This window comes from Leptinotarsa decemlineata, unplaced genomic scaffold (genome assembly GCF_025532065.1).
Source record: "Leptinotarsa decemlineata unplaced genomic scaffold, Ldec_3_MD MMD2_tig00004307_RagTag_RagTag, whole genome shotgun sequence".
Classification (NCBI taxonomy): domain Eukaryota; kingdom Metazoa; phylum Arthropoda; class Insecta; order Coleoptera; family Chrysomelidae; genus Leptinotarsa; species Leptinotarsa decemlineata.
The window spans coordinates 20,842,642-20,865,870 of NW_027412606.1; the positions used below are offsets into that span (position 1 = coordinate 20,842,642).

Below are 23,229 nucleotides of genomic sequence, written 5' to 3' on the forward strand. Positions count from 1 at the left end.
TGATGAAACACTTGTTTTTTGATTATTCATTGAATTGTTGTTTTATGTATCGAAGACATCAGATACTTAGGAGTGAATTGTCTGCCGCTGCTAATGATTCCATACCGTAGTTGTTCGAATACTAAATCCGGTTCTCAACTCGTAACGATAAGTAGATAATTTGATGACAGCTACAGCGATGGACGAATCTCATCTACTTACTTCACTTCACATTTCACTCTATAGTAGACTTCTATTGAAAAACATCACCCATTTTTCCACTGTATAATCTACAATTTCTGCAGTACTTGACAAAATAATGTTGGTTTTTCATTATTTTTCATGGAACAGAAGGGTTCCCTTTTTATTGCAAGATCACTCGAGTTCAGCGACTATGAACATTGATTTCTCTATTGTATTTAAACACTAGTCAGAAAATTATTGAAAATCGTAAGAAAAACTACAAAGTACTATAGTCTAGATTATCAAGAATTCTTCAAAATTTTAATTCAATTTGGCTTTCAATAGTGGAGTCATCAAACAACCTTCTTCCATCTGTCACCCATCTTTGGAATAACGAAAAAATGGGGATCCTGGAGCTGGTACTCTCAATATCGATCGTTTGTAAAATCCACCTAGAATCTACTACCCTTCAGTATCGGATGATCTATACAGCTTTTTAGCTTTTTAGGTAGTGGTACCACTAGTTAATAACCGAAAAATCAATTAGGATAATCATCATTTAACAAACAAAGTCAGTAGGAGATTTGAGCCGGTTCTAAGCCTCCCCCCCACCACTATGACGTATCAATTGCTTTTTTTGTTGTTGTTTAGTGAAGTCAAGACGATGTGACCTTGAAGTGTCTGGTGCATGGATCGTTCAGAATTTTTTTTCAAGTTCTAAGTCTCCCCTCACCACTATGACGTATTAATTACTTTTTTTTTGTTGTTTAGTGAAGTCAATGCGATGTGACCTTGAAGTGTCTGGTTCATGGATGGTTCATGGATGTTAGGAAGCAGAACATGCTTCCCGATCAAGTGAGGCCGCGTTGGTTAACATGAACCGCGAAAAGTCTGAAATTGTTAAGCGACGGAGGAAATTAGAGAAAGAAATGGCCGAACTAGATCGGAAGTATGCATCTCTGGAGGAAAGGTGTAGAGCAGAGACCTCTTCGATAGAGACGTATAAAAAGTTACTGACATTCATTAGGACTTTTCCGTAGATTAAGTGTAAATGAAAGATTAGTTTTAGGTTAGTTAGGAATATTCAATTATTGTAGTTTTAAGTTTATATTTGTAATTTTAGAAAAATTAAAGAAGAAGTGAAATAAAGGGTGTACATTGTTTTGGTTTGGTACACATTGAACAATGCGATGGTTGGAGCATTTTTCTTCACTTCGTCTTATTATTATTTTCATTTTTTATTTCAATTCCAAATTCTTCTAGACAAATACCTCACATCAATTTTTGTGTTCTCTAATCTCTCGTAAATAATCTCTTGGGAAGAAAATTAAAAAAGAAAAGACATGTTTCATAATGAAATCAATAAGTATATTTCATATTCTTCATTTTTTACATACAACATTGCATAACCCCTACCTACCCGCCGCTCCCACCTTCTCCACTTGAAAAGTATAAATGTAGGAGTTCCTCAATGTAATATTCAGTTGAGTAGCTATCGCCAGCATGTCAACAACTCAGGAAGCTGATTCCACGACCGAACCCTAGTTGGAACCTCTGTCAGAACCTAGAGCTCCTGACTACAGGAGTGACAACGACGATGACGACGATTCGGACGTGGACATGGAAGTCGATTCCACTACAGAGCCATATAGAGGTCCTTCAACGTATTGGAGCATTGATAGACAAAGGTAGGACATAGAGTATCCGGATCCTAATATCGTTTCTCCCATCCTTTCCTTTCCTTTCCTTCCACGGAGTACACACACACTCCGTACACACGGAGTACACACTGCCCCAACCTCGCATTGCGAGGTTGGGGCATTGTCTTCCTCCCTTAATAGTTTTGAAAGACATGTTTCACAATGAAATCAATAAGTATAATTTCATATAATTCATATTGTATCTTATCCATTCTATTATCTCCTTCATTGAATATAGCTCACGTCATTTTGCAATTCATTCCCACTTAATCCCCTCTCCCCCCTACTCCTCCCCCACTCCCTTTCAAAAGTATAAAAGTAGGAATTATCTGTGGGAATATTCAGTTGATCAGCCACCTCCAACATGGAACCTGATTCAACTACTCAACCATTTAGTGTCCCAGAGCATCAGCCACCTTATTACGCCTCCATCCAAGTACGTATCGTTCATTCCACGACGGCACCGCACGGCATTGGGTATGAACACATGAATCATGATATTCGAATGCAGGTGCAGCATGTTACCGACAGCGATGAAGGGCACCTTTCGGATGGAGGTTATCCGGATCCTGACGGATGGTAAGATCCCGATTGGGATGACCCACTACCCGGAGACACAGATGATGACGATGACAGTGATGATGATGATAACGCTGACAATGAGTCCGAGAAATTCAAGGATAGACCTCAACCATCCCCAATCCTCATCGAAGATAGTCCTCCCCATCCTGATTGATGACGATATGTAATCGTTTCCTCGTTTCTTCCACCCTTCCATTTCCTTTCCTTTCCTTCCACGGAGTACACACTTTTTGGTTGGTGTACATGAGGCACTGCGAGGCTGGGGCAGTGTCTTCCTTCCTTTCCCTCATTAGCTACTTTTCATAATAATCACTCAGAGTTTCATGAAGATCATCATTCTTGGTGTTTTCGAATTTCAAACACTGAATTGTTCTACATTTACAGTTCACCCCTCCATTTTATTTTTTCCAATATAAATATAGCATCAATCCCAGTTCTACATCATTCTTCCACAATGTCGAGTACAGGACCCATCCAGGTACATGAAATAGATTCATTGTCCGATCATTTCAGTACAACCTTCGCTCAATTTCTGCAACGCATCTATGATCTTCCTGATGATTTCCCAGAACGTATAGAACAAGGTATGCAAGAGGAAGAAGATGCAGAATTTGAGATGGGTGTTGACGAGTTAGACAATCTAGATGATTATGCGGACGATGTCATTAGTATATCATCTTATTCAGATGATAATGAGGACGACATCATTAGTATATCATCTGATTCAGATGATTCAGATGACGACACCATCATTATTGTTTCTGATGATGATGAGGAGCATTAGTCCATACCATTGCATGGATCAATAAAAAAACAGCCCTTTTCAGGACTACAATTGAAGACTGAAACAAAAACAGATCTTTTCAGAGCTATCATTATACTTTCAAACAGAAACAGGTTCATACCATTGTTAACATTATGTTAACATTATAGTCTCGAACAAACAAAATGCATGTAAAAGTACCATCATCCCACTCTGTAGTTACTCATCATTATATACATTCAATGATTGACAAAATGCCAACTTCAACTTTCATTTAAAGTAGTACTCATTATTCAATATTCAATATTCATTATTCAATATTCAATGACTATCAAATTCCCAACTTCGACTTTTCAGTCAAAGAAGTACTCATCATATGCACAGATATTCAATGATTAACAAAATCCTAACTCAGACTTTTTAGTCAAAGTAGTCATTTGTCACATAATCTGTGAATTCTACTACTACTGTTTGTATGAATTATGTAGCCCTGAAAAGGGCTGTTGTTTTTTTTGACCAGTAGGTCCACGGTTATTGTGCCACAGGTTTGACATTGTTACATATAAGGCAAGTCGACTCTCGGGTGAAGTTTGTTAGGGGCCTCTCGCAAGCATCACACCAATTCTGCCCCATTTCATAATAGAGACGGTGTTGTGGGTGTTGACATGATGATATCACCCTCCATTGTTATTTCTGTGTGAATAAAAACGAAAGCAGCACCAAAATAGTTTCTTGTTACCACCATCAATTGTGCTGATCAACACGTATGCATCCATTGCACAATATAAGTCCAATGGATCTTCTAATGTCTCACTGACATTGAGCATTCGCATGCCGATCCTCAAAGCACCATCACCTTCAGATGAATTAGCTACAATCCCTTCATCGTCTTCTTCTCCATCCACAACCCCCTCAAACACCACGTCATCATCTTCATTGGCCTCATTTTCAACTTCATCTATCACATCTTCATCGACTCCAATATCCTCTTCTTCAACTATCACTTCCTCTAGATGAATCCTCATCATCTGACTCGTCTATCTAATTATTTTCATCAATAGCAGATATGTTATTTAATGCAACAGCTATTTTTTCAGAATTCATCTTTTTGTTTGCTCACACTTGTTTGCTCACAGTTGCAGAGTGAATGAATGAATTTCAGGATGGTGAGTCAACTCATATGATTGAATAGGAAGTGGAAGTGGTACAACTCCCACCTACCACTTGACTCGTTTTGAGTGGGAGAGAAGGATAAGTTTCCCCACTATACTTTCACACGATGTTAATTTGTTTAAATAGAGAATGTCGTTGTTAGAGAGAGCAGTCAGAGTTTCTATAAGTCATCTCTTATTATTTCTAAACGAATTAGTAAAAATGCCGTTTCCAAAAGAGTGGGATGAAAAACCAAAAGTGTGTGTCTACCCAATGATGAAAGTGGGGGCTATTGTGTGCTACTTTTGGCAAATAAGTAGACCTGAGGAAACAATTAATCCTTGCACTGGTATGTGCAATGATTGTATATCGCGGATTCAGCTGTCGCCTCCATCTCATCCACCGAAGCGGTCAAAAATAGAGTATCGTCAGCAACAGTTACAGTGCCTGAAGTGTTCCGAACCTATAATATCCAATAATATGGGTATTTGTAGAAATATTTATGCTACCTGTGCTGCTCCAGCTCCGCTGCTACGTTGTTTGCGTTGTGATACATACACAACGAATTGTTGGAATCATGTATGCACTTCATGTAGAAGTACTTGGGATCTGTGTGAGAAGGTTGGTCAACTCTACCCCAATAGGAGAATTCATTTCCTTCAATGTTGCTGTTTGACACATGATCAACAAATATTGAGGAGAAGAATCAAAGAACATTCTACAACGACAGAGACACATCAACACTTTCAATAATTTTTTTGTTTTATTAATGTCATTGTCTTCTGTTATTAATAAATATATTATTTTGAATCTATTTGTGTCATTTTCTCACATTTCGAAATGCGTGCAATAAAGTGTTCCTATTGAATGACAAAGATCGTCACATGCGTGAACAGTTCAGTGAAAGAGCGCATGTGATAGTCAATTAAAGAGTGGGCTAGTTGATAGAAGAGCGCATGCGTTCACACAAAAGGGTTTTTGAAAACTTTTTATTTGAACAGAGTAACAACTAATAACTATGAAATATAAGTACTGGCTATTACAAATCAATTGCACCTATTTATATATAAATTATTGCCGACTTTGCAGATATCAGCAAAATAATTGATGTCGTCTTCGGGTCATCGAACAATATCCTGCTGATGTAAGAGGTTATCGAACTGTAACTTCTCCATCCCCTGGGGAAGTCTTGTAAGGGACGAACAAGACTGAAGATGATGCTTCGTGTTCGGTAACTGGTGGATCATCATTGGATGGTTCTTTCTTCGTTTGCCTTTTCAATGTGTAAATTACGTATAGAATGAAGATGGTGATTGAAAAGTAAATGGGAGTCATCCAGAAATGGCTATTATCAGATTGTCTGGTTTCTTCTGGAATGAGTTGTAACCTCTCTTCTTCTAGGGTCAGATGTTGTAGTTTATCCAGGGGAATCTTATCTAATTTCAATGGTTTGAATTTCAGCGAGGAATTGATGTGAGCTGTCTTGATATTTGGTAAAGTGAGGGGTTCGTCTAATATGACACTTTTGGAGTTTATGAAGGCTTCGTTGTTGGTTTTGAATTCACAACCTGGTGGAAGTTTTATCAGATGCACTCCTTCCAGAACCATAATTTTCGTACTGGAACAATGTGTAGATATCTTCGTCTGGGGTAACTTCCGGGTTCAGGTTCACGCATTCCTTGTCTCCTTCGGTTGGGGGTTCATTCTGAATTTCTTGTTCTTGCGGTATGGGGTCCTTATCTTCAGGAAAATGGTGATGAAAGCAATCTTTAAACAGATCGTTGATGATGTCATCTGCAGACTCAGGAACTTCTGATGGAGGATGGTTGAATAGAGATGCCTTGTCGTCGTCGTAGTTTGCTTCATGGAGCTCCTTTGTATGTATCTCTATTCTGGAGAGCGCATCGGCGTTGGTATTGCTTGTGCCTTTTTTGTAGACCACTTCGTAGTCATACTCTTCTAGCTTCAGGCGCCATCGGACCAGTTTTGAGTTTGGATCCTTCAAGGAGAAAAGCCACTGGAGGGGACGGTGATCTGACAGAATTTTGAATTTTCTGCCGAAAAGATACGGTCGGAAATATTTGGTGGCCCAAACTATTGCAAGCATTTCCTTTTCGATGGTAGAGTACTTAATTTCAGTTTCGTTCAGGGTTCTGGATGCATAAGCTATTGGCTTGTCTTTTCCTATGGGTCCTTGGGACAGAACGGCTCCTATGGCGAAATTGCTGGCATCTGTGGTCAGATTAAAGGGCTTTGTGAAGTCCGGATACTGTAGTAGTGGTTCATTGGTAAGCAGGTTTTTACAAGTTTGAACACATTTTAGGAATTCTGGCGTATGCTTTATATGGGCATCTTTCTTGAGACAGGAGGTTAACGGTTTGGTAGTCTTGGCGAAGTCCTTGATGAACTTCCTGTAGTACCCTAGGAGTCCTAGGAATCCTCTGATCTCTTTGATCGTTCGAGGTACAGGATAGTCCATGATTGCTTTGACTTTTGCTGGGTTTGGTGTTATCCCATTTGGAGTGACGATGTGTCCTAGAAAGCTGACTTCTTTTTTCAGGAATTCACACTTGTCTACTTGTATTTTGAAACCAGTTTTTCGTAGACGTTGGATAACTTTTGTGAGGTTGACCATATGCTCCTGCAGAGATGTAGAGAAGATGATTATGTCATCCATATAAACCAAGCAGATAGTCCCTTGTAGACCCTTAAGGACATTGTCCATAACCCTTTGAAAGGTCGCTGGAGCATTTTTCAGTCCAACCGGCATACGCAGGTACTCGTAGTGTCCGTTTTCGACGTTGTATGCGGTCTTAGGGATGTCCTCCTCTGCCATCTCTATTTGGTGAAATCCGCTTGCCAAATCCAGGGTAGTGAAATATTGACACCTTTCCAGTTTGTCGAGGATGTCAGAAATGTTCGGAATAGGGTAGCGGTCGTCGATTGTCTTCTCGTTGACTTTGCGGAAATCCACAACGATACGCCATTTTGCTTTTCCAGAGGCGTCCAGTTTTTTTGGAACGACCCAAATTGGTGAGGACCAGGGAGATTGGCTAGGTCTGATGATTCCTTGGTCCAATAACTAAGTTATTTGCTTCTTGACTTCTTTCTTATGCACATACGAATATCGGTATGATTTTGTGTAGACTGGGATTTCGTCTCTGGTTTTTATATGGTGTTTGACCTGATTGGTGAATGTGAGTGAGGAATCTGGATGTTGAAAAATATCAGCATATCTTACGCATAATTTTCTGATATGCATCTCCTTTTCTGGATTCAGGTGGTCTGTTCTGATTAGATCATCCATGTTGTGGATTGGGTCTCTGCTTCCTGATGGGATTATGTCAGCAGAATAGATATGATACTCTTGAAGATTTATTAGGCTGCTGCGTACTGGTTCCGCTAGAACGATTTGGAGTTTATCTGGACTGAAGTTCTTATGATATACTGTTTGGACCCTTTGGTGTAGTAATGAATATTACTGGAGTTTTTTTCCCCAACACCAAATCGTTATTTTTACACCTCGACACGTGTTTAGATCACCAAGTGATCATCTTCAAGAGGAAGATAAAACTGAAGATGATCACTTGGTGATCGAAACACGTGCCGAGGTGTAAAAATAACGATTTGTTGTTGGGGAAAAAACTCCAGTAATATTGGACTGAAGTTGACAATTTCCGTCCAAGCTAGATGATCACGGGCATCAGTGAGAGCTTCACGGATGTAAGCGCCTTGCAGTTCCTGTCTTGGTACACGGAGCTCTTCAAGATTGTTGAAACTAATAAAACCACCCCAACGACCTATAATCTTGAAGATATGAATGAACAACCGATTAGAGGATGTTTTTACGAAGAAGAGTTATTATGAACCGAGAATCCTGACGTATATCTGATTGAGAAGGTGTTGAAGAGAAGAAAAAATAAAGTATATGTAAAGTGGTTAGGCCTTCCTAGCGAACAAAATTCTTGGATTGAGGAATCAAATATGGTTTTAATGTATCTACTATTGTATTTACGAATGAAATAATGTTAAAGTTCATTTTTGTTTCCATTTCAATTATAAGTATGTGAATTGAAAAATATTGCAGCTGTAAACGTTGCCTCAGCCATTCGCAACGTTCTGTGTATACCAAACCAAATCAATTGTATACTCCATTCCCGCTTATATTTTTCAACTCACGATATTGAAAACACATTATCATTCCCAAAACTAATCGCCGTCACTTTGAAATGCAGTCTCCAACTATTTTCGCCAATTATCTCTCACTGATAATGCCGTCTCATAAAGTTGAGTCGACTCCTCAAGCTCAGCCTGAGCTTGCATTCTCGAACGTGGATTAAATTGATTATCTTTAACAATTTTTGAACGGAGTTCATCTGCATCCGTACACATTCTATCCAATTCAACCTTCGCCAATGCAATCTTAGCAGCTAATGCTTGAAGAGTTTCCTTATTAGCATTTATAGCCCGCTCACTCTTTTCGAATTCAGCAATAGCCATCTGCGCCTTTACAAGGCGGCATTTTGCTTTTTTTCTTTTCTCCAAACCGATGTAGAGGACTGAAAGAAGATAGAGATTCAGCTTTCAAATCACCCTTCATTTCCTTAGGTGAACCTTTTGGCTTCCTCTTCGACCTGTTTCTTTTCGTTGTGGGTTTTTTCTCTCCCACACCACTTTTCAATTGATTCTTTTCTCTGAAGTCAGTAACAATCGATGAAGATGCATTAGTAACCTTCCTCTTGATTGTTCCAGATTTCTCATCAAAACCAAGCGGAAGGGTAGATGAAGGTTGTTTGAGTGGTGATGATTGCGAAACGATTGTCTTTTCAATAACAATATGATCATTTGGTTCCGGCACATTTGCAAAGTTAACAAAGTCGTTAATATCAAAATCATTTATCGAATCTTGACTCGATAAATGTAATACTGGAATATTTTCAAAATCAGTGTGATCGATATCAACAAGTGGTGAACCATCTTCAGCAATGAACAACGGCATAGAGCTCATGGTGATGAATATTTAGGTCTGAGGAATGATGTGAGTTACAGTTCGATAACCTTTTACATCAGCAGGATATTGTTCGATGACCCGAAGACGACATCAATTATTTTGCTGATATCTGCAAAGTTGGCAATAATTTATATATAAATAGGTGCAATTGATTTGTAATAGCCAGTACTTATATTTCATAGTTATTAGTTGTTACTCTGTTCAAATAAAAAGTTTTCAAAAACCCTTTTGTGTGAACGAGAAATATAATTGGCGCAGTCATTAGGATAGTGGAAGAGTCCTTAGAAGATCCTCGTCGTTCTCAAATGTTTATCCACTATTCTCCCGAACCGAATTCCACCGAGAAGCAAGTACTCTAGGAAGAATTCCGGCCGTAGACAAGAATACCTCTTCACTATCGTCCGTCAAGGAATACCTACATAGAAATAAGTTTTTGGTGACAGAATATGCAACGAGCCATCATCGTCATCCTGTAAGCACAAATTAACTCAACTTCATCAATTGCAAATACTATTTACGTCCCCCTACCTTAGTTTTACCAAATTCACCTTCAAGTACCAATTCTTGCCCATCCATTATTTCTCAAACAATTGACCAACCTTTAAATCCCATCAACATGGCAAAACAATTCGACTTGAAGAATTTTTGGATTGTACCCGAATATGATTAAAGCCCAAATGAATTATACCAGTTCATCAACGTATCAACAATGATTCTGAACGAATATTGGAATACTGAAGACCCCGGTTGTTTTCAGAACCATATATTGATACAAGGACTACTCAACAAGCTACGAGGCAGAGCCAAAGACGTCATCTCAGTTTATGGATGTAGTGAGTGGAACAGCATCAAAGGAACTCTAATCCAAAACGAAACACCACAACGTTTTTACACGGTGGTGTGAATTACACACCGCCGATGATACGATAAAAATCAGCAAGAGAAGCTTTTTCCAACAACAAGCTCTGACAACATTCCTAGCCGGACTACGAGAGCCCATGGGATCCACCATAAGAGCAATGAAACCAATAGACTTGGTAACAGCAATGCAGTACATCCAAGAAGAAAACAATATCCGTTATCTACAAAGGACGTTTGGACCCCCACAAGTCTCCAAGAAACCACTCCAGACCCAGCAAAGAACTGTAAATCACCAATATGCCCAACCATCAATACCACAGCGGATGTACCAACCCATGCAACACTTTCAACGACCCGGACAACAACAACCTCATCAGGCAATGGGACTCAAAGCACAATTTCAACAACCGACCTTCAGACCACATTGGCAACCAAATACTCAACAGAGACAGATACGGCCTTCAGTCCAACCACAACGTTTTGGACAGAATCAACCAAACAGGCAGAACGGACAAGAGCCAACACCAATGAGCATCAGTACCAGAAATACTCATGGAGCACCAACGAGGAGCATGAGAACCCAACCTCAGGCAAGACCAAATTTCAATCCAGCTCCCATGTTCAACATTGAGCAACATGACGAAGACTTTGGATATGAAGCAAACCCCTATTATATTGAAGAAACCTGCTCTTATCCCAATCAAGAACCAACTGAAGAATTCCAGGTTCAAGAAGACCAACAGGAACCAGATGTAAATTTTCCATTGGATCCAGGACAAAACCAAGAAATATAGTGGAACTGCATACATTCGACGATAAGAGAGAACTTCCTTATATAACCATTGCAAATCCTCCCCTCAAACTCCTCAGTGACACCAGATCAACAAAATCTTTTCTCAATCCCGAATTAGCTTCCCAATATTACAAAGATTGCATCAAAAAAGATCCCTTTGTCGTCACTTTCGTCGCCATTTTCCAAAACTATTCTCAAGATTGCAGTGCAGAAATTCCTATATTTCCTGAGTTTAACTCAAACGGCATTCTGAAATTCTACCTCTTCAAATTCTACAAAACTTTTGATGGCCTCATTAGACTCGACAACCTGAAATTTCTCAAAGCTGAACTGAATTTTCCGGAATCCTTCCTTTCAACCGAGTACTCCTCTCTCCCAATCCAGTACTACAAAACCAATAAGACCCAGTTCTATTCTATTCAATTGGAGCCAGACAGCGTGACCCAAGTACGACTACCGGTGAATGAGAAGAATAGAACTATCATGATACCAAGACAGGAACTGCAAGGCGCTTACATCCGTGAAGCTCTCACTGATGCCCGTGATCATCTAGCCTGGACGGAAATTGTCAACTTCAGTCCAATATTACTGGAGTTTTTTCCCCAACACCAAATCGTTATTTTTACACCTCGACACGTGTTTCGATCACCAAGTGATCATCTTCAAGAGGAAGATAAAACTGAAGATGATCACTTGGTGATCGAAACACGTGTCGAGGTGAAAAAATAACGATTTGGTGTTGGGGAAAACACTCCAGTAATATTGGACTGAAGTTGACAATTTCCGTCCAGGCTAAATGATCACGGGCATCAGTGAGAGCTTCACGGATGTAAGCGCCTTGCAGTTCCTGTCTTGGTATCATGATAGTTCTATTCTACTCCTTCACCGGTAGTCGTACTTGGGTCACGCTGTCTGGCTCCAATTGAATAGAATAGAACTGGGTCTTATTGGTTTCGTAGTACTGGATTGGGAGAAAGGAGTATTCGGTTGAAAGGAAGGATTCAGGAAAATTCAATTGATGAAGTTGAGTTAATTTGTGCTTACAGGATGACGATGATGGCTCGTTGCATATTCTGTCACCAAAAACTTATTTCTATGTAGATATTCCTTGACGGACGACAGTGAAGAGGTATTCTTGTCTATGGCCGGAATTCTTCCTGGAGTACTTGCTTCTCGGTGGAACTTGGTTCGGGAGAATAGTGGATAAACATTTGAGAACGACGAGGATCTTCTAAGGACTCTTCCACTATCCTTATGACTGCGCCAATTATATTTCTCGTTCACACAAAAGGGTTTTTGAAAACTTTTTATTTGAACAGAGTAACAACTAATAGCTATGAAATATAAACTGGCTATTACAAATCAATTGCACCTATTTATATATAAATTATTGCCGACTTTGCAGATATCAGCAAAATAATTGATGTCGTCTTCGGGTCATCGAACTATATCCTGCTGATGTAAAAGGTTATCGAACTGTAACTCACATCATTCCTCAGACCTAAATAATCATTACCATGAGCTCTATGCCGTTGTTCATTGCTGAAGATGGTTCACCACTTGTTGATATCGATCACACTGATTTTGAAAATATTCCAGTATTACATTTATCGAGTCAAGATTTAATAAATGATTTTGATATTAACGACTTTGTTAACTTTGCAAATGTGCCGGAACCAAATGAGCAAATTGTTTCGCAATCATCACCACTCAAACACCCTTCATCTACCCTTCCGCTTGGTGTTGATAAGAAATCTAGAACAATCAAGAGGAAGGTTACTAATGCATCTTCATCGATTGTTACTGACTTCAGAGAAAAGAAGCAATTGAAAAGTGTTGTGGGAGAGAAAAAACCCACAACGAAAAGAAACAGGTCGAAGAGGAAGCCAAAAGGTTCACCTAAGGAAATGAAGGGTGATTTGAAAGCTGAATCTCTATCTTCTTTCAGTCCTCTACATCGGTTTGGAGAAAAGAAAAAAAGCAAAATGCCGCCTTGTAAAGGCGCAGATGGCTATTGCTGAACTTGAAAAGAGTGAGCGGGCTATAAATGCTAATAAGGAAACTCTTCAAGCATTAGCTGCTAAGATTGCATTAGCGAAGGTTGAATTGGCTAGAATGTGTACGGATGCAGATGAACTCCGTTCAAAAATTGTTAAAGATAATCAATTTAATCAACGTTCGAGAATGCAAGCTCAGGCTGAGCTTGAGGAGTCGACTCAACTTTATGAGACGGCATTATCAGTGAGAGATAATTGGCGAAAATAGTTGGAGACTGCATTTCAAAGTAACGGCGATTAGTTTTGGGAATGATAATGTGTTTTCAATATCGTGAGTTGAAAAATATAAGCGGGAATGGAGTATACAATTGATTTGGTTTGGTATACACAGAACGTTGCGAATGGCTGGGGCAACGTTTACAGCTGCAATATTTTTCAATTCACATACTTATAATTGAAATGGAAACAAAAATGAACTTTAACATTACTTTACTCGTAAATAAAATAGTAGATACATTTAAACCATATTTGATTCCTTAATCCAAGAATTTTGTTCGCTAGGAAGGCCTAACCACTTTACATATACTTTATTTTTTCTTCTCTTCAACACCTTCTCAATCAGATATTCGTCAGGATTCTCGGTTCATAATAACTCTTCTTCGTAAAAACATCCTCTAATCGGTTGTTCATTCATATCTTCAAGATTATAGGTCGTTGGGGTGGTTTTATTAATTTTAACAATCTTGAAGAGCTCCGTGGTAAAGTTCGCAGTGTAAGATTTTTCAAAATTATTTTTGTACTTGCTTATACGTACAATATCATTCAATTGGAATTTGGGTTTACTTTGTTTCCCTCCAATTCCATTGATACCTTTGAATTTAAATTTTGTTGTTGAATCAACATTGATGGGTGCTATACTTATTGTACGATGAACTTGTTGAGTTTTATTTTGAATAAGAATCACTTTGTATTTGTTTTGACATTTTGAAAAATAGTTGAATGACAGTTTTTGTAAACAAGAAGAATAAAAAACCGCTTTTGAAGAAAAAGGAAAAAGTTTGCGTTTTATTTATAGCAGTATATTCAGAAACGATAAACATTGTGCCGGTCTTCGAGCGGATATACTGATAGTGCACATTTCTAGATAAATATAAACATTGTGCTGGTCCTTCAGCCTAGAGAACGGCAAAATGGAAACACATAGCAAGACTGCCAAAGCAAAAAGCGAGAGTCATAGAAAGGATGTCACCACCATCAGCGAAGTTAGAAAAGTTGACAATGCTGAACGCGATGCCACAGAAGACAAGTTATCTGTAGTCTCGTCCAGTAGAAGCAGTAGAAATGATGGTGCACAGTCTAAATCGGTTTCAGTATCTTTATCTGTGGGATCCAATGCAAGTATTTATATGAGAAAACTCATGGAAGTCCAGGTAAAAGCTGACGAAAAAATGGCTATATTGTTGTCTAAGCAGTTCGAAATGGAAAAGCAAATGATTGAAAATAGGTTGGCATTAGAAAAAGCTAGACTAAGTGAGAAATTTGATTTGGGAGTAAGTAATACATACCGTTCGGAAGGTGACAACATTTCGTTCAGAAATTCACATCATTCAAAAGATGACGAGATTTCTTCTGTTGATTCTGAAGTGAAAGTGCGTAATTGGTTGCAAAATACGGACGTCAAGAATATGACAGGTAAGAGGTCGTTCCACAAAATTCAAATTGACAATACTCATAATAGTACAAGGGCTTCGTTCGAAAATAATACAGGGGCAAGACATACACATTATAGAAAAAATGAAGAAGCTTCAGGTGCAGAAATTAGGCAGTTGTTGGCGAGACAATCAATTGACAAAGATTTACCAATTTTTTCTGGAGAAACTATTGAATGGCCAAGTTTTTATCAACAATTTCTTTCAACAACTAACTTATTGGGTTTAACAGATGAAGAAAATATGTATAGGTTGAGGAAAGCTTTGAAAGGGGATGCTAGACGATCAGTGGAGGGATTGTTGTTATCTATTTCATCAATCAAACCGATTATCGACATTTTGATTAGTAGATACGGTCGAGCAGATTTGATTGTGAAAAGTCTGGTCAATAAGGCCAAGAATTTTCCTATAATTAAAAATAATGATTTCAGGTCTCTGACACATTTTGCGGAAGATGTATCAAATCTGGTGGTTACCCTAGAAACCATGAACATGCAAAACTATTTGGATTGCCCTCAAATTCTGGAGGAAATTCTACAAAAGTTACCCTACAACATGCAGCTTTCATGGGGTGAAAAAGTACTTGAGAAGAATGGTAAGAGCACTTTACAAGAATTTGAAAAGTGGCTGTGGAGAAAGTCGGAAGCAGCAAGCTACGCTCAATCTATGAATGTGGGTAAGCCTTCTACAAATCAGGTATCTGGTAAGTTCTCTCAAAATCAGCCTCATGAAGAGAGATTCAAAACAACTCTTGTTACTTCTCAAGAGAAGAGTACTTCAGTTCGCAAATGTATCATGTGTGAAGAGAAACATATAATAGATAAATGCAAAACTTTTTTGGATCTCTCGATAGACAAAAAATGGGATTTCGTAAAAAGTAATGGTATATGTTTTTCTTGTTTGGGAACATCTCACAAAATAAAATTTTGTCGTAACAAAAAGAAATGTGGGGTAAACAACTGTGAAAAAATACATCATAAAAGTCTTCATAATGACGCATTTGATAAAAATAAGGAGAAAAATGATACTGTTAGTCTAGAAATAGTTGCTCATACCACAAAATCATTCAGTACAGAAATTTTATTGAAAATCGCTCCGGTTATAATAAGATCTTCTCAGAATGAACTTGAAATTAATGCATTATTTGACGAAGCTTCAACGGTAACTCTTCTTGATCAAGATTTAGCAGACAAGATGAACCTCGTTGGCGAAGAAACAGAGTTAGGTTTGAAGTGGACCCACGAAGACACTTGCAAGAGATTATTTTCAAAAAAAGTAAGTTTTGAAATAGCTGACAAAAATAGGACCACATTTTATCAGATGGAAAATGCATATACAGTGAAAGACATGGATCTTCCTAGGCAAACGGTTGATGGAAAAAGACTAAAAGAAAAATGGAGCCATCTGGAATATATAGATTTTGCTAGTATGGCTCAAGCAAAACCGCAATTGTTGATAGGACAAGATAACTGGGATCTAATCACTAGTCGAGAAGTAATTGAAGGTCCTAAGAACTCGCCAGCGTTATCAAAAACTAAATTGGGATGGATAGCACATGGAAATTTGAGAGAATTCAGAGGTAGACAAGATAGCAATACTGTTCTTCATATTTTCCATAATCAGATGAACTGTGATGAAAAATTACATGAAGAAATCAAGAATTATTTTTCCACGGAGTCATTTGGCGTCAAAATTTCTGAAGATAGATCAATGAATTCGGAAGACAAAAAAGCAGTTCAAATAATGGAATCAGTTTCAAGAAGAATAGGGGATGGAGACCGTTGGGAAACTGGTTTGTTATGGAGAGATGATAGTTCAACTTTACCAGAAAGTAAGTATAAAGCTCTTCAAAGACTTCAGTATCTTGAAAGAAGAATGACTAGAGATTTGGAATTCGCTATGACCTACAAACAGAAAATAGAAGAATATTTAGAGAAAGACTATGCAGAGAAAGTGATAGAAGGAAATGAAGAATCAAGTAAGGTATGGTATTTGCCACATTTTGGAGTCGTAAATGAAAATAAACCCGGCAAATTGAGGTTCGTCTTTGACGCGGCTGCCAAGGTGGAAGGAAAATGTTTGAATGATTTTTTATTGAGAGGACCTGATTTATTGAATTCTCTTGTTGGAGTTATTTTCAAATACAGAGAGAAAGATGTAGCTTTCTCAGCAGATATTCGAGATATGTTCCACAGAATAGTTATCAGAAAAGAAGATCGTGCTGGACAACGATTTCTCTGGAGAAATAATTCCAATGAAGAACCTAGCACCTATGAAATGAAGGTGCTAATTTTTGGTTCTGTGGGCTCGCCTTTTTCGGCACAATATATTAAAAATCGAAATGCATTAGAGTTCCAGAATAAGTATCCTCAAGCTGTAAATGGAATAATAAATAGGCATTATATGGATGATTATCTGGACAGTGTGTACACAGAGGAAGAAGCTATTCGCCTCATAAAGGAAGTCATTTTCATCCACAGACAAGGAGGATTTGAACTGAGAGGTTGGGTATGCAATTCGAAAGAAGTTTATAGACATATTCCAGAAGAACTTAGGGGTGATGAAAAACTTCTGCAAGAAAGAAACAATTTGTCGCAGAGAATTCTCGGTTTGAAATGGATTCCATCATCCGATCATTTGGCGTTTTCTTTGAATTCTTCAAAAATGAAAAAAATAATTTCGAAAGGAAAAAATCCAACAAAGAGGCAGATCCTCAAAATAGTGATGTCTCTTTATGATCCTCTAGGACTCCTCGCACACTATGTCATTAGAGCAAAAATTCTTTTACAGGATATATGGAGAAGTGGCATAGGTTGGGATGATGAGATAACTCATAATCAGAATATTAAATGGGAGAAATGGATTGATGTATTTTCAAAAATTGAAGATCTCAAGATACCTAGGTGTTATGCATTGAACTTCATTTATGATTTTAATTTACAGCTTCACATCTTCTGTGACGCGAGTGAGCAAGCGTTTTCGGCAGTAGGTTATTTCAGATTTGAGAAGAACGAAAACATTCATGTCTCTTTGGTGATGGCAAGGACGCAAGTAGCACCTCTAAAGCCAATAACAATTCCACGTTTGGAACTTCAAGCCGCTGTAATGGGTTCCAGATTGGCAATAACAATAAGGAAAGAACATTCATTCGAAGTGAATCGAACACATTTTTGGACAGACTCGAAAACGGTTTTGTGTTGGTTGAGATCAGAACCAAGAATGTTCAAAACTTTTATTACGCATCGAGTGGGCGAGATTCAGGAGAACACGAAAATTCCTGACTGGCATTGGATTCCTTCCAATCTGAATATAGCAGATGAAGCTACTCGAGATACAAAAGACATAAATCTACAAGAAAACAGTCAGTGGTTTCAAGGTCCGGAATTTTTATACAATAAACGAGAATTTTGGCCAATGAAACAAAAAAGAATAGACAAGGACGAAGAAATTCAAGAATATCCAGAAACCTTCGAACTTAAACATGAATTCATATTATTGACAGTTTCACATAGAATTGAATATTTACCAGACATCACAAGATTTTCTGACTACATGAAATTGATAAGAAGCACAGCCTATGTTTTCAGATTTCAACATAATATCAAACAACTTGGCAAAAATCTCAAGAAACAAGAATTGACAATTGGAAAATTGAAGAGAGCAGAAAGAATTTGGAATAGGAAAGTGCAAGAGGATTGTTTTTCACAAGAATACCATCTTCTGATGAAAAATAGACCTATACAAAAATCAAGCAAACTTTATCAATTGTCACCATATATGGAAGATGATATTATTTGTTTGGGAGGAAGAACAGATAACTCTACAGAGCTCTCTCTTCAAGCAAAGAGGCCAATCATACTAGACAATAAACACACATTTACTAGATTATTTGTTCAATTTTATCATTCAAAAAATAATCATGCAGGTCTACAACAAACTCTAAATGAATTAAGGCAAAGATTTTGGATACTGCTGGACAGCGCTTGGGATAGGGTTGAATCGAAGGACGCGAGTATTGTGGAAAGAGCAGCTGCATAACTTGTCACCAACATTATGAAAGCAAAAAGACATATGGTCATGGGTTGTAGTACCAATAAGAGAAAATGTAAGAGGAAACAAACGAAGAAAAATAAAATTAGAAAAGTTGCATTTGGTGCTGCGATAGTCCATAAAGTGCGAAATGTATTGAGGAAAGCTGGTGGGAATCAATTTGTGACGAATAATAAAAAAAAAGCTATCAGTGTGGCATTGCAGGCGGCACGTAAATACCTCAAAGCTGCCGGTGGAAAGAAGAAAATCCGCACGTCACGCATAATTCCTGTTCCCAAGATCGGTGGACTTTGGCCATTGATACCAATTTTTGCTAGACTATCCGCACTAGGAAGTTTGGCGGGAGCTGCTGCTGGTATTACTAAGGCCGTGAATTCGGCAAAAGCCAGCAGAACGGCTTTAATGGAAGCCAATCGTCACAATAAAACCATGGAGGCTGTAGCATTAGGCAAACGTGGAAGTGGAATATATCTCAAACCATACCGTAAAGGTTTAGGACTACATTTAAAACCATACAAAGCCACAAACAAAACAAAAAACTAATTGAACCCTTACCTCAGAGGCCTTTTACTGATCTCGATCTTAGTTATTATGCACAAAAAATGAAAATTCCACATTTTCGTGGTGTTTTTATGCGTGACAGATTACCATCTTCAGGTCCAAAACAAAACATATTGGGTGGCATACAAAAAATGTGGGAGAGAAGTCGCATATTTCGATAGTTTTGGAGATCTACCCACACCATTGGAATTGACTCGATTCTTTCGGAAATGTTCGAATGTAAAAATCAAATATCACTATGATCGTCAACAGAAATTTAATACAGTTCTCTGTGGTCACTTGTGCTCACAGTTTCTCTCTGAATAATTTCACAAATGAAAAATGGATATAACACCAAAACTGGATCGGGAGGCTATCAAGGAAATGGGGTTTTCACTTAGAATGTTTTCAAAATATGGTACCTTGAAAAAAATGGATAAAGTGATGCTTGCAAATATGCCCAAGGAAGTGATACTTGCATGTGTTGCACATGAGATTGCATATGTTTGGGAAAAGTTACCTAAACGTCTACAAGATGACATCGATATAATGAAACATAGATATTGTTATGAACACCACCCCGATCAAAATTCAGATTCGTGTGTTAATGATGGTCCTATACCTCGAAAATCTATGTGTTGTATTTGTAATATAGAGGATGTGAATATTGGTATCAATAAAAATGATACTTATTACAATACAACACCTTCCAAAAAGTGTAAATTGTCTCAAATATGCTGTTGCTGTGTACAACAATAAATTGAAATGTGTTTCAAAATATTCATCAGTCATGTCACGAAATTTCGAGCTACAAACTGTCGGGACAAGTGTCTTGAGTGCGGATTTTTTTCCACCAATTGAATTGGATAGGAACAGTCGTTATGGATTAGGACTTTTGGGATTCTATGGATGCAATACAATCAATAATATAACTGAAGCTAATAATTTAGTGAGTTTCAGAATCAGTAATGACAACTCATCGATACCCCAAAAGTTTACAATTGAAATTCCATGTGGTGCTTACGAAATACAAGAGATCAATGCTGTCATACAGAAACATATCATGTTCAGATTGTTTCATGATAAAAAACCAATTGATATCGTTGCAGATGATATTTTCTATCTACACGCCAATAATAATACATTCAAATGTGAAATGCGATCCAAATATGAAATTGACCTGACACATCCAAATTCTATAGCAGAAATGATGGGGTTCGCTCATGGCATATTTTAACATTTTCACCAAATCAGATACATGAATCCTCATTACCGATGAACATTACAACTGTGAGATTTATCCGCTTAGATTGCAATATAATATCTGGTTCATATATAAATGGTGAAGAATCCCACATTCTTTTCTCATTCGATATTGATGTTGAACCTGGATACAATCTAACTAAAGAACCACACAGTATTATATATATGCCTGTCAGTACAGAAGGTCGTCAATTGATTCACAACATTACAGTGCGTATTTTGGATGAAAAAATAACCATATCGATTTTGGAAGTGAAGAAGAGATTTTCATTATTTTGGAATTGAAGAAAATCGAATAACTATTGTTATGGGTTTCATTTACGAAAGACAAAATCTTATTGAACAATCCCAAACCAAAACGAGCTGCACTATCAAAAAGAAAAATGTGCATGAAAAGAAAAGTCTGCATGAAAAGAAGCTCATTCCACAAGTGTATGCTAAACAGTTAGCACATAACGCTCTGTCTGTGAGTGATCTTAAATTTTCGAAATCTATTGGATTGAAAGTGAGAAAATAACAATGGTGCTCGAGTCAAACAGTGAAAAGTTGAATATATTCGATGAACCAGTGCTCGATCATTCTCTCATAAGTTTACATGAGCACACATATAAGCCCTACGGATCACCGCTTTTCAGGAATTCGGATGAAATTAGAATTGCAATCAATAATTATTGATTGCATCCTTAGGATCTACAAGAGGCTCGTAAACTACATTTTTCTCATTAGGGTTTAGGTCTCGTGTAGGCCAGTTCATTTTTTTATAGTGAGATTTTCTATCCCGACTGTCCCACAGACACAATAAACAACAGTACTTGGTGAACCCTAATTGCATTCCTAGGAGTATAGCAATGACTTTCAGATCACCACAGATGTGCCACTTGTGTTGTTCATATTTGATTGATTGGAGAAGTGTTTTCATATTTATATACGTTTCCTTCATGTGAACTGCATGACCTATAGGAATAGAGGGTAGCTGATTTCCATCATGCAGAAGTACAGCTTTTAAGCTTAGTTTTGAAGAGTCTATAAACAGTCTCCATTCAGATGGAGTGTGATCCAAATTCAAGCAGTCCATCAAACCATTAACATCAGAACAAACTACGAGGTTTTCTTTTTTCTCAAAAAAAGGAAGCAAATCTTTTTGACGCTGTCTGTACTGAGATATTTTCACATCAGGTTTTAGAAGATTCCACTGTTGTAGTCTTGACCCTAACAGCTCAGCCTTTTCCTTAGACAAGCGAAGATCTCTTATAAGGTCACTCAACTCTGCTTGACTAATTCTGTGCGGATCACTAGACCTATCGCTTACCTCAAAATCAGGGTCATAGGATGTAGAAGGATGGGTTGCTCCTTCTAAACAGTCTTCATCACCTTCCTCTAAAATTTCATAGTTTTGGGGTGGAGAAGGGACTGGCAAATTGTCTGAGTGTGGTACAGGCCGAAGAGCAGATGGGAGATTAGGGTATTTAACCGTTCCTCTTTTCTTCATAGATAAACCTTGCTTAATGGGAGGAGTTAAGCAGAAATAACAGTCGTCTGTATGATTGGTACGCTCACGCCAAACCATAGGTACTGCAAAAGCCATTGCCCGGTTTTTATTTTTCAGCCACTCTCGCAATATGACGGAACAAGAATTACAACATATATGAGGAGCCCATGATTTATCTTGGGCCCCAACTTTCACACCAAAATAATGTTCATAGGCTGTCTTAACGATAGGTGTCATTTTACGTTTCTGAGCCTTAAAATGTTATTTCACCACATATATAGCAAAAGCTATCGACAGAATTCACACACTTTTGAGGCATTTCAGATCAGCACTTAAATTAATTTGAAAATCAACTTCACACGATAATTTCAATAGCAACCACGTGCGTACAATTGACAAACTCACATAGGTTATGTTTACTACTTAAGAACAGCTGATGAGAGGGGTGTTATGTAAACAAACATGTGTACCAACTGTTGGTGATGAAATATTTCATTTGTTGAAAACTCAATATACATATATATAATATAATGATACTATATCTTGAAAACAAGAGCTAATATATAATTTTTATGGTCACTTTCGGTTTTAACACGTGGAAATACATTAAAATCATCTAATTTCAACCCCGAAACAAAAACTTTGTTGTGTTGTGTAATCAAGATGTTATACTAGATATTGCCGAGAGATTCATTTACATAGAAGGTAAATTCACCCGAAAGATGTATCGAAAACATGCTATCTCTCAAATAATGCAATTGCATTTCTCTTTGATGAAATTCGTTACGAAATGGGTGATGAACAAGTAGCTGTTGTTAGAAAACCTGGGATAACATCTACAATGAAAACCATGATATCATTTGGACAATCACATGCTAACACATTATTGACATCTGGCTGGGGACTTTCATGATTGAACAAGATATCTTGGATACAAACAGTCACGTTTTTAGTGGAAAACTACCACTGGAATATTTGATGGGTTTTGCTGAAGATTACAACAAAAGAATCTTTAATGCCAAACAGGAATTGATTTTGATTATAGCTCGATCATTCAAAAACTCATATATAGGTGAGATTGATGCTGATTTGGAAATAAATAAAATCTAATGGAAAATAAGACATATTGTACCAGATGATAAACACAAGCTCAAACT

General features: G+C 37.7%; 1 protein-coding gene across 1 annotated transcript; it reads left to right on the forward strand.

Annotated features, from left to right (window-relative positions):
- The first annotated feature begins 14,596 nt into the window (after positions 1-14,596).
- LOC141483809 (uncharacterized) lies at positions 14,597-18,673 on the forward strand. Its single transcript, XM_074178662.1, has 3 exons — positions 14,597-14,713; positions 15,162-18,414; positions 18,656-18,673. The coding sequence occupies exons 2-3, from the start codon at positions 15,217-15,219 to the stop codon at positions 18,671-18,673; spliced, it is 3,216 nt and encodes a 1,071-aa protein (XP_074034763.1). The 5' UTR covers positions 14,597-14,713; positions 15,162-15,216.
- Positions 18,674-23,229: the final 4,556 nt, after the last annotated feature.